The sequence below is a fragment of the Eurosta solidaginis genome, chromosome 2, assembly GCF_040869045.1.
Source record: "Eurosta solidaginis isolate ZX-2024a chromosome 2, ASM4086904v1, whole genome shotgun sequence".
NCBI lineage: Eukaryota > Metazoa > Arthropoda > Insecta > Diptera > Tephritidae > Eurosta > Eurosta solidaginis.
Window position 1 is genome coordinate 4370885 of NC_090320.1, and position 12612 is coordinate 4383496.

Genomic DNA, 12612 nt, shown 5'->3' on the forward strand with positions numbered 1-12612 from the left:
TTGAGGTATCTTGATGAAATTTGGTATGTAGGTTCCTGGGTTCTCATCTCAGATCGCTATTTAAAATGAACGATATCGGACTATAACCACGCCCACTTTTTCGATATCGAAAATTTCGAAAAACGGAAAAAATGCGATAATCCAGTACCAAATACGGATAAAGCGATGAAACTTGGTAGTTGGGTTAACCTTATGACGCAGAATAGAAAATTAGTAAAACTTGTGTCAATGGGCGTGGCACCGCCCACTTTTAAAAGAAGGTAATTTAAAAGTTTTGCAAGCAGTAATTTGGTAGTCGTTGAATATATCATGATGAAATTTGGCAGGAACGTTACTACTATTACTATATATGTGCTGAATAAAAATTAGCAAAAGCGGATGAAGATAACGTCCACTTTAAAAAAAAAAATTTTTTAAAGTCAAATTTTAACAAAAAATTTAATATCTTTACAGTATATAAGTAAATTATGTCAACTTTCAACAAAATAAAAGAAAATTTCAAAATGGGCGTGGCTCCGCCCTTTTTCACTTAATTTTTACTGCCATAAGTCGAACAAAAATTTACCAATCCTTGTGAAATTTGGTAGGGGCATAGAGTCTATGACGATAACTGTTTTCTGTGAAAATGAGCGAAATCGGTTAAAGCCACGCCCAGTTTTTATACACAGTCGACCGTCTGTCCTTCCGCTCGGCCGTTAACACGATAACTTGAGCAAAAATTGATATATCTTTACTAAACTTAGTTCACTTACTTATCTGAACTCACTTGATCTTGGTATAAAAAATGGCCGAAATCCGACTATGACCACACCCACTTTTTCGATATCGAAAATTACGAAAAAGAAAATGCCATAATTCTATAGCAAATACGATAAAAGGGATGAAACATGGTAACTGGATTGGTTTATTGACGCAAAATATTACTTTAGAAAAAGCTTTGTAAAATGGGTTCAGACCAACCATATTAAGTAGAAGAAAATGAAAAAGTTCTGCAGGGCGAAATCAAAAGCCCTTGTAATCTTGGCAGGAATACTGTTCGGGGTATTACATATATAAATAAATTAGCGGTAACCGACAGATGATGTTCTGGTCACCCTGGTCCACATTGTGGTCGATATCTCAAAAACGCCTTCACATGTTCAACAAACGGCCACTCCCTTTTTAAACCCTCATTAATACCTTTAATTTGATACCCATATCGTACAAACACATTCTAGAGTCACCCCTGGTCCACCTTTTTGGCGATATCTCGAAAAGGCGTCCACCTATAGAACTAAAGCCCACTCTCTTTTAAATAATCATTAACACCTTTCATTTGATACCAATATCGTACAAACGTATTCTAGAGTCATCCCTGGTCCACCTTTATAGTGATACCCCGAAATGGCGCCCACCTATAGAACTATGGCCCACTCCGTTTTAAAATGCTCTTTAACACCTTCCATTTGATACCCATGTCATACAAACACATTCCAGGGTTACCCTAGGTTCAGTGATTTTCCCTTATTTTGTCTCCAAAACTCTCAGCTTAGTATGTAATATTCGGTTCCACCTGAATTAAGCTTCCTTTCTTGTTTTTAATTATTTTATTTTAATGAAATAATTTTTCCTTTCCACATAGGGCAGTTTGCTTTATTGGCGAACAGCAGCCCCAAAAAATGTTATTCTTTTTATAAAAAATAGTCAAAATGGATAGCAGCCCCTTCCCCTTTAATAATAATAAAAAAAATTCATGTGCAACTATGCATGGATATTGCACCTAACCCAATATGTGCCTATTTTAAAAAATTATCCTTTGCTGCAAATGCTGCGAAAATTATAAATTGCATTTTCTATTTTTCGTAATTATCCCAAATAATTGATTTTTGATTGTCATTCAATAAAGGCTTTGATGTAGAAAACCTTACTAAGTATTTCATTAAACATCTGTTGAAATTGGCATTACTGATGAAAGTCTGTGTTGAACTCTTAAACCCGTGTTAAACGACTAGGAATCACTAGGGGCCTTTGGTAAAGTTGACAAAATCTACAAGAGGTACAACTTTGGAATCCCCAGTGATATAGTTAATTATAGAAAGCTTAAAGTTCCATAGTTTTTTTTTTATCCGAGAAGTAAATGCTGCATAAATATTTAGCAACATGTTGCATGATCACGTAGCAACTTAAAGGCGTCCCCGAGAAAAATGTGAAAAATAGGTGGAAGGAGAAATGATGATATTAAAAAATGTTACTCGTCATAATAAAAATATGACTCATTAAAAAATGATCAATATTTCTCTGGGCACAAAATCTAAATATGTTCAGAACTCTGTAGTATATATGACACTACTTTATTTTTGCTTGGATTCCAAGCTAAAAAAACTGACGAAACTTTATCGGAACTTCAAAACGCAAAAACAATTTCTATCACGAAAAAGCGAGACCACTATTCCCCCAAAATTAGTGAGTTTGAAATGTTTTTGTTTATGTTTTACATTAACTTTTTTAACAATAAAAACAATGCAACTAACACGCGAAAATTATTTTGGTCTCTAATGGTTCACTTTTTTCAAACTAAAAACAAAATTTTCATTTGTCAAAAAAAAAAAATTAAGAAAAAACGGCCGAATGTCAAAAAAAAACCTATCGAAATACAAACTGGCTCGTTTGTTTTTAATGAACTGGATGGTATTTTTCTTGCATTTCGTTAATTTTTTGAAAAGTACTGAAACCGTATTAGGAGGGAGTGCGACAAAAAATTTTCTTAATATATAAAAATCACGTGTCACTATGTTTGTTCCCGATGGACTCCTAAACTACTGAACCGATTTTGAATTTGTTTTGCACCCCGTATGTAGTTTGATCTAACTTGAAATATAGGATAGGTTATATCTCAGTTTATAGTCGCAATATTATTTTATTGCAAATTTTTTTATTTGTTTATACGTAATAATAAAATGTTACGTATACGCACCGGCACTCACATTTTCAGGTGGTCCGGATATACTTCCGTGTAATTGGTTTGGTGTTTAATTAAACATCGTGCTTATCAATAAAAAAAATTATAGCGAATGATATCAAGTATAGCACATCACCAGGCCCGCCGAGAGGGAGGGGGCGGGGATTAGCCCCGGGCACGTGATTTCTGAGGGGGCCCGCGATTTAGAGGTACTATGACATTTTTTTTTTTATTCAGGAGAGTCTTTAGTTGTTCCATGTGCAATTTTTAAGCCGAATTTCAAAAGCAACAAAAATCTGCACATTTCGTTTTAATATTATAGTGAAGTGTGAAAAATAAAAATCTATATATATAAAAAGAAATGCTAAAGTGTTGTAGATGGGTTTGATGGTGAATGAGGACAAAACGAAGTACCTGCTGTCATCCAGCAAAGAGTCAGCGCATACGCGCCTTGGCACCCACGCTACTGTTGGCAGCCACAATTTCGAAATAGTAAAAGATTTCGTTTATTTGGGAACCAGCATCAACACTAGCAACAACATCAGCACTGAAATCCAGCGAAGAATCAATCTTGCCAATAAATGCTACTTTGGACTAGGTAGGCAATTGAAAAGTAAAGTCCTCTCTCGGCCAACGAAAATCATACTCTACAAGTCACTTATCGTACCCGTCCTGCTATATGGGGCAGAAGCATGGACAATGACAACAGCAGATGAAGCGGCTTTGGGAGTGTTCGAGAGAAAAGTTCTTCGAAAGATTTATGGACCTCTACGCGTTGGCTATGGCGAGTACCGAAGAAGATTTAATGATGAGCTGTACGAGCTATACGCAGACATCAACATAGTCCAGCGAATTAAAACGCAGCGGCTGCGCTGGCTAGGCCATGTTATGCGAATGAATGATGATGCTCCGGCCAAGAAAGTATTTCTATCGGAACCCGCCTATGAAAGCAGAGGTAGAGGGCGGCCCCCACTCCGCTGGAAGGACCAGGTGGAAAACGATTTAAGCTCCCTTGGTGTGACCAATTGGCGCCGGTTGGCGGAGCGAAGGAGCGACTGGCGCGCCTTGTTGGACGGCCATAACCGTTTAGACGGTTAAGCGCCAATTAAGTAAGTAAAGTGTTGTAGTTGGTCGCCGGTGTTTGAAGAGATGCGTCGGCTGATTTTGTTCAAACTTTCACACAAGTTTCGTAAACCTAACGCGGTGGTTACTACATAGGTTTGGTTGTGATCGACGTACAGGGTCTCGAGAATGTCTTCCACATGAACCACACTATTACTGATAGGGAATACATACGACTTAGTGGCATTTAGACAAAGACAATTATCGGATGCCCATTGCGAAATTGCCAAGAGATCACTGTTAATTTTAAAACACAAATCCTCAACAAGACCAACACGACTGGACAAATACAGTTGAATATCATCTGCGTAAGAATGAGCTTTGACGTACTGACATACAGAAAATACATCATTGACAAAAATACTAAACAAAAGGGGACCAAGAACATCCTTGGGGCACACCAGAGGTAACACTACTAGACATAGAAGACTCAGCATTGCAGGCAACCGTTTGTGTTCTTCCAGTAAGGTAGCTTGTCATTAGTTTAAGGGAGCTATCCGAAAATCCAAAAAAGTATTTAAGCTTTTTGCAAAGGAGGTCATGATTTACCAGATCAAACGAGAAAAGAAAAGTTCAGGAGACAAAGGAGCGTAAGATGACCATCGTCGAACTGTAACCTAATGTCGTCCATTATTTTTACCATAGCTGTAGAACAGCTGCGTTTAGGCTTAAACCCTGATTAGGGATTCACACACTTTTGAAATGCTGGCAGAATACTTATTGGTCTATAATCACAAGGATTAGTGGTATTATTATTTTTTTGAATAACAGCCTTTTTCCATTCCGTTGGAAAATGCGCAGTGGTAAAACAGTGATTTGTAATATGTGTTAGAGGTCCCAGAACAAAGGCAACACTAATTTTACAAATTTCAGGCATAACCCATCATTATCTACTGCGTCTGATTTAATCATGGTGAGTGATTTTAAAACATGAAACTCAGATACTCCCTCGAATTGAAATTTCTCATTTGAACTAAAATGATCCACAAGTGTTAGAGGAGGGGCCTATGTATACTTCTACTAGCACTAGTAAAGTAATCATTTAGTACATTTGGAGCTATTTTACACTCAGCCTCAACTTTCCCATGCACATTAAGCTTTTTCAGGTTATTCCAAAGTTCTCTTGTTGGTAGAGACGGACTCAACTTGGTATCACAGTAACGTCGCTTCGCATCTCTAATAATCACAGTCGCTTTGTTTCGTACAATTTTATACTGCGACCAAGCACATGCAGTACCCGTCCTTCTCCATCTGGCATATAATGTATTTCGAATTTTAATAGCTGATTTTACTTTATTGTTATACCAAGGGCACGACGTGTTAATGGACTTAACACTACGAATAGGGACGTGTTCATTAAATAATTGAGCCAAGGTGTTATTTAAAAATTCAAGTTTATCATCAACACTCTCAAGGAACCAACACTAACGTTTACAGACTTCAACGTCACTATATATAAAAGTACTACTATTAGGTGAGTAGTTAAACGACACATCTAGTGAGCAGAATACTAAGTCATGATCCGATATAAAAAACATTTGGTCAAACTTTATAACATGGTCAGGACTAGATGAGATAACTAGATCCAACAGGCTAGAACGCGAGTTGTTGGCATATCTTGTTGGGACGAACCTGTTAATCACAGTAAGTCCAGCAGTAGACACATGATCCAGTAATTTTATTATATAGAAATCGTTTTGACATTAAAATCACCACAAATAACATAACGCTCATATTCAATCAAATACGTAGTCAACTCAAAAAAAAACGAATCTAACATGCAACATCTATGAGAATGAGAGCAATGAGAAATTCAGTTTCAGAGTTAAGTAAGGGATGCAGAAGAATGAGAAGAAATTGAGAGAAGAGAAAAGAGATGAGATTGAGAAAGAGATAGAATGAGACGAAGATGGATACAGATGAAGCGAAAAAGACGGAGGGAGGAGTGAATAAAAGGATTAGGGAAAAGTGAAGAGGGGGAGGGCAGAGTTAGACGGAAAAAGCTTATTAAAATGTGTACCGATAGGTCAAATTTAGGGTAGAACAACGTCTGCCGGGCCTTCTAGCTGAAGATAAAATACAAGAAAACGTAAACGAAAATAAATTAGTGTCATATAGGTATGTCGACATGGTTCAAGATGTGTAGATTCACTTTTAAACATAAATGCCATAAAATATTATGGTTACTCTGTGCAAAATTGGTGCTGTACAGTATTATTACTAGCTATGAAAAGCCTACTCTTTTATAATTTTAAACAATGCAATTTGGTATGCTATAAGGAAGGTCATTCGCACATTTGTGAATCAATAATTATTGACTTAGCACTTAAGTGAATTGATACTTAAGTGTTTGGGCTTCAGGTCCCTATACTTTGTTAGCTCTATCAAGTGCTCAGGTATATTTTAGACCAGTGTACCTACAATTTATCGCTGTGATGCGGTGATTCATTGTTTGGGATAATAAATAGAATCTGCATAGCTTTAGATATAAATAAAAGCGAAGGGTTTTAGAGACCATAAACTCAAACATCATTCCGTGCTGTCATATTTACTGTGCGCAAAATGCAGAAGAATTTTTAAATGCTTGCTGGATGGGAATATGGTTTGTTTAAAACTTAACTAAGTAAATATTTGTATAACAAAATGTTCCGTATGGTATTTCCTAATAAAAAAAAATATTTAACTCGATTTGCAAATGTAGGAAGTAAAATTTTTACTGATAAACTACTTTAAATCATAAATTGTAGAACAAAATGTAGTAAATATTTACATACTTTACACAAAGTTTGACTTATAGGGTAAATTTTTGTGATTTGCAAATGAGATTGGAAGTGTAGCCATAGTTTGTGTTTGTTGCAGAAATATTTCAGTAGCTTTAAGGTTACTCGAAACCTAATTCACTTAATTGCGTATTATTTTGTAAGGGCACAATTAATGTTTAGAACAAGCCTTTAAAAATTTGCCAGTCACATTTAATTCTCAACTGCTTTCACCTTCAAGCTCTTTTAAAGTAATTTCGGTATTTCTGAAAGCATTTCAAAAATTTGTTTAATCAATTTTTTAGCATCATTTTTGGGTATACGACATCTGCAGGCTCTGTTACTGTTTCTCAACATAGTTGTTCTTTATGTGAGCCGCATCAATGTCTCGGTTGCTGTGGTCGCCATGACCAACGCCAGCACAACGAATCCAGATTTTCAGGTATGCTCGAAAACACAAAACTCTTCTTGCAAGCAAAGTGACTCAAACATTTTCCTCCTTTCATCACAGGAATTCGACTGGAATGAACAACACAAATCCTTCATACTATCCAGTTTCTATTGGGGTTACGTACTGACACAATTTCCAGGTGGCTATCTGAGTCGTCGGTTTGGCTCAAAAATCACCATACTCATCGCCACATTCGCATCCGCTGTTTGCAGCTTTATCACACCTTTGTCGGTGGGTGCTGGCAATTGGCCCATATTTTGCACCATACGCTTTTTGCAAGGCATTTTTCAAGGCGCTATCTTTCCTGCCATACATGATCACCTCGCTAAATGGTCACCACTACAAGAGCGCAATATTTTGGGCACAATTAGTTTGGCGGGTACAGATTGTGGTACAGTTATAGCGTTAGCATCGAGTGGTTTAATTGCTAGTAGTTCAATAGGTTGGCCAGGCATTTCTTATGTTGCAGCAGCGATTTGTTTAACATGGTGCGCCCTATGGATAGTATTCGCTTCAGATAATCCAACTGTGTCGAAGTTCATCACACCACAGGAATGCAAATACATCGAAAGATCACTTGAGCGCAGTGCTGACTTTCATAAAAATAAGATACCAGTGCCTTGGCGCGCAATTTTCACTTCAATGCCTTTTCTAGCATTTTTGGTGGGACGTTGTGGTGAAGCTTGGGGTTTCACCACGCTACAGTCGCAAATTCCCTTCTATATGCATGGTGTTTTACATATGGAAATTAAGGAGAATGGCCTATTTTCGGCGCTACCTTATTTAACAATGTGGCTCTCATTGTATATCTACTTAGCGATTGGAAATTTCCTAACCTCACATAACATACTTTCACTAACGGCAATGCGTAAAGTGATCAACTCAGTCTCGTTGTGGATACCAGCGGTCTTACTGTGTTTTGTTGGTTTCTTGGATTCGAGTCAAACAACGCTTGCCATTGTGCTGATGACGTTGAATATTGGCATAAATGGTGGCACAACAATCGGCTGTACGCTCAACTCAATCGATTTGGCGCCTAATCATGCGGGCATATTGATGGGTTTATCCAATACGATTGTGAATATTGTGCCCATTTTGTCACCGCTGCTTGTTGGCTTCGTTGTCACGGATAAGGTAAAGGATGTATATTTTGTGTATGTGGAAGAGGGGATATTAACCTCTTTTTCTTTTTTCTTTAATAAAATTGCAGCATAGTCGTCATCAATGGCAAATAATATTTATGGTCTCAGCCGCTATTTTCTTCTTCGGTAATCTATTTTATATCATTTGGGGTACTTCTGAAACACAACCATGGAACTCATCTGATTTTGATCAAGGAAAAGATGTGGAAAAGGCGGCTGATAAAGCAGTCCCATGCAAGCCAGTAAAAGCGAAAGTGCAGAAAGAAAAGGTCGATGAGGAAGAAAGCCAGAAAAAAGTGGCCACAAATTTGAAGGCTGCCAGCGATGATGCAGAGAGAACAAGACTTTAAAATACTCATAGCTATTTAATTAGAAATTGAAAGTATTAGTTTTAGTGATAGTAACGGCTTTAGCAGTAGCTGCAATCAAATTTGTTAGTACAACTATTTATTTATTGATTTAAAATAAGTATTAAGATATTTGTATGTTTAAAATAAAATGAATGTAAATAAATGTACTTTAAACAAAAATTGAAACTTATGGCAGCGCCTTGCTCTTTTTTCTCTTCTTATACGCCATTTTTCTCAGTTGTCATATAACGTTTTTTGAATTCGGATGCTGAAGAGGCGGAACCTACAAGATAGCAAGGAGTTAGACCATATTATGAGGATGAAAGAAGTTGATCCGTCTCAAAAAGTATTTCGGTTGGCACCCGTATTTAGAAGCAAAGGAAGAGAGACGCCTCCACTCAATTCGTGTGGTCAATTGGCGTTAGTTAACGTGAAACAGGAATAGCCGGCGTTAGTTGTTACGTAACGCTAATATCGACTAGGGGATTTAGGCGCCAACTTATTATGATTATGATTATTTTTAGTAACGCACTAAGTTAAACATTTAAAGGAGGTCGTATCGAATCATGCAAGGTCATTTTTACCGCAATCGAAAACCTCAACATTTTCAAGGCATTTACCACTCAATATTTTCCACAATTCTCCTTTCAATTTCCAATACCTCCTCATACATTGATTTGCCACAAATGCATAACAAGCACGCAATGCAATCGCAACTACATATTGACCACTGAAATACAATAAAAAGGTTATGTCAACCTTCAATCAAATAAACCGTTAGAATTATGACATTTGACTCAACTCCGACAAAAAAAAAAACAACAAAAATCCATCAGGAAAAAAACAACCTAAGTCGACAATATGAAGTGAATTAAACGTGAAAAGTCGCTGTCATGACATGTGAGCACGCAAAATGCAACTGCCAACAAAAACTACAACCATACAGTTGTTATTGTGCGCGAACTTAAATGCCACCTTGCATTGTAAAGGGTTAAAGAGATAAGCACCGTAATCACTATTTAAGAATGTGTGGGAATAAAAATTAATTAGATAGCAAGTTTATGTTTAGTAGCAAATATCGGTAAAATTATTTAATATTGATAAATTGTTATTAAGTGTGTTTATGTCTCGGTTTTGTCATTAATAGCGTTTACTTATTATTATCGCTTTTAGCTGACAGCAAACGAAGTTTGCAAACTTGACGTTTGACCATAGCCTGAACGTTTGAGAGCTTGATATTGATCTTCACTAAAGCTGACAGTGGCAGTAGGAGCATTTTTGCGTGCAAGAATTTATGGGTTGGGTACTAAGTGTATACTAAATGTTTACATTTTAAATGTGTATATTAAACAAACAGTGATGCAGTGTAAATTTTAAAAACACAATTAGTTAAATCTAAGGAAATACCAAAATTTATATCCACTAATCAAAAATATTCTTGTTGTTATTGCTGTAGCGATAAAAACACTCCCCGAAGATTTGGGGTGTATTGTGGACTGAGACTGGCTCTGGAAACAAGGGACGGATAAGAATAAAAACAACTAGAGAGAAAAAAACGAGAGAAGGAGAAAGCGATGAGTTAGACGAAGATAGAAAGATAGGGGGAGATGAAGCGGGTAGGAAGAAGGAGAGGGAGCTAGAGAGAAGAGAAGGGAAGCAGAGAGGACTGAACAAAAGGATAAAGAAGAGCGCGAGAGGGGGAAAGGGAGAGAAAGAGGTAAACACTTCTTAAAAATTTATGCAGCTAGACCAAAGTTAGGACAGAACATTTCATAAAATTGCTTGCATCAAAACAATTACTAATTTAAAATTTGCCTGCAACCTTAAAACAGAAGAGGAGAACTCAAAAATTGATCTTTTGTCATTAAAAAATTTAAATGACACATTTTTAGTTCAAAATGTGTCTGATTGACAGAAGCGCCGACTTCAACACCAGTATGACTGTAGGTACCGTGGTTCAAGTACCAGTACTAAATGGTATCAAAAAGTTTCATACATTAAGTATTGAACATTTGAATATTTGTTTTCTTTGGATATTTCATTTTTGTTCTGTAAAGTATTTGAAAAATAAAATTTCTCGACCTTTTGGGGGGAGGGAAATGTCCCCTATTTCCCCTCCCTCCCCCCCCCCCCCCCCTTGATCCGCACCTGACAATGCTACACATTGACACACTTACATATGTATGTACGTTTTGTATGCTAATACATATTTTTTTATAACAAAAATTATGAACTGAAAAAAATGAGCGCGCCGCAAAATTCTAAAATACGCCCAGTGAAACCACCCACCAAATTTAGAAGACTTTTAAACAAAATAATACACTCTATATTGATTATTGAAAAATTAAATGTATAGCAACAAAGTCTCATAAATATATTTAAGCAACAACAAAGCGACTGCAAAAAAACATTTAATTCTCAGCTGAGTTTCTGTATTTTACGATGGCTTTTAAGTCACTCTGCGTTGATCATAAACAATGCACAAATAAATTGGAATGTGAGTAAAGACCGAGCCAAAAGACGACCCTACGCACAGCAGCTTGTTGTTGCATGAATGCGCAGTTAATTGCGGATAAATCAATGGGTTGCTTGAGAGCTGGCAAGCAGCCTGATCGACCGCCCGGCAAGTGTCAAAAATGGAATTAAGTTTTTTTAACTTCTGATATAGCTGTGCTCAGAGCGCCAGCCTTTCACTATTAAGCAATTAAAAGCAATTAAATTTTTAAGGTTTTTTCTAATTTTTTGGTAATTTATGAAAGCAAAATTGTGCCACTTCCTTGTTACTTATCAACTTTGATAAGACGGTCTCATTCACTGACACTACAGCAGCTAGGTTGAAGTAGGGAAGATGAGCTTTGTGATGCGGCAAACGGGAGCAGCAATCCGTAATTTTATGCGATTTCTCGGTAATTTCGATTAGATAATTCGATCCGTCTAACTCTTTTTCGGTTTTTATCTTATTTTTTATTTAGTAGTTTTATTTAATTATGTGTTTTTTTTTTTTTTTTTTGTTTAAGACGTACGCAATGATTTATGACAACTCACTGGGTGTCACGACCGGGGCGTGCACGTTAGAGCAATTAATAAATTAAATATTTATTGTATCGCACATTTGGGGTAAACATATGTTCGCATACATATACTATATATATGCTATATACATATATAATCATAGTTATCATAAGAATTTACTGAGACAGTTATAAAATTCCAAACAAAATCGGGCATCACAGTAAAAATAGGCAGCGGTGACGTCATTGGAATTTGGGAGAGTTCGAAAGCGGAAGTAAATATGCAAATTTTGAAAAATATTGATTTGCATGCAAACATTTTTTGCAGAAACTTCTTCAATTCTTACAACACATATTCTACAACAGTCATAAGTTAATTGCGTGGTAATACTCATTGCTCATACGTGAGATTTAGAATTGAAGATTATGTAGTGTCTTTATTGAAAGGTTCCTGCTCTCAGAACTTTCTTTTTTCTGGTATAGAAAATAGTATAAAAACACCTCGCAGAGAAAGCTTTGTTATTCTGGTAATATATCCCTTAACTAACCACTTACCTCAATAACTGTGGCAGTTGCATAATTTTCCAGCGACAATTCAACCGCATTTTGTTAGCGTTTTTATCACGTATATAACATTTAATTGGTGTAAAAGTTAGCACCAAATTTTTTGGTTTTTTCTTTAATTTAGTATATAGTTGCTGCACCACAAATAGTGCCGCTTGATTAATCGATATCACTCAAGTAATCGATCACAGCGGCAATGATTCTGAAGAGAACGCTGCTCATACGCGCCAACAGCAACTGAAACGAAAGTGAATTGCAAAAAATATTGAAAAATT

The 12612-nt window shown here is 36.4% G+C and overlaps 2 protein-coding genes across 3 annotated transcripts in view; one reads left to right on the top strand and one right to left on the bottom strand.

The window, feature by feature from the left end:
• The window catches only part of loh (lonely heart), a 146404-nt gene that overhangs the window by 105956 nt on the left and 27836 nt on the right, over positions 1–12612 (bottom strand). For both annotated transcript variants that reach the window (XM_067764108.1, XM_067764109.1), the window contains exon 2: positions 12329–12574. In XM_067764108.1, coding sequence (XP_067620209.1) covers positions 12329–12378 — 50 coding nt within the window. In that variant the 5' untranslated portion in view covers positions 12379–12574. The remainder of the gene's footprint in view (positions 1–12328; positions 12575–12612) is intronic.
• Positions 7149–8900, top strand: LOC137241933 (putative inorganic phosphate cotransporter). Its single transcript, XM_067769290.1, has 3 exons — positions 7149–7261; positions 7331–8404; positions 8481–8900. Exons 1-3 carry the CDS (start codon positions 7226–7228, stop codon positions 8760–8762), a joined length of 1392 nt encoding a protein of 463 aa, XP_067625391.1. The 5' UTR covers positions 7149–7225; the 3' UTR covers positions 8763–8900.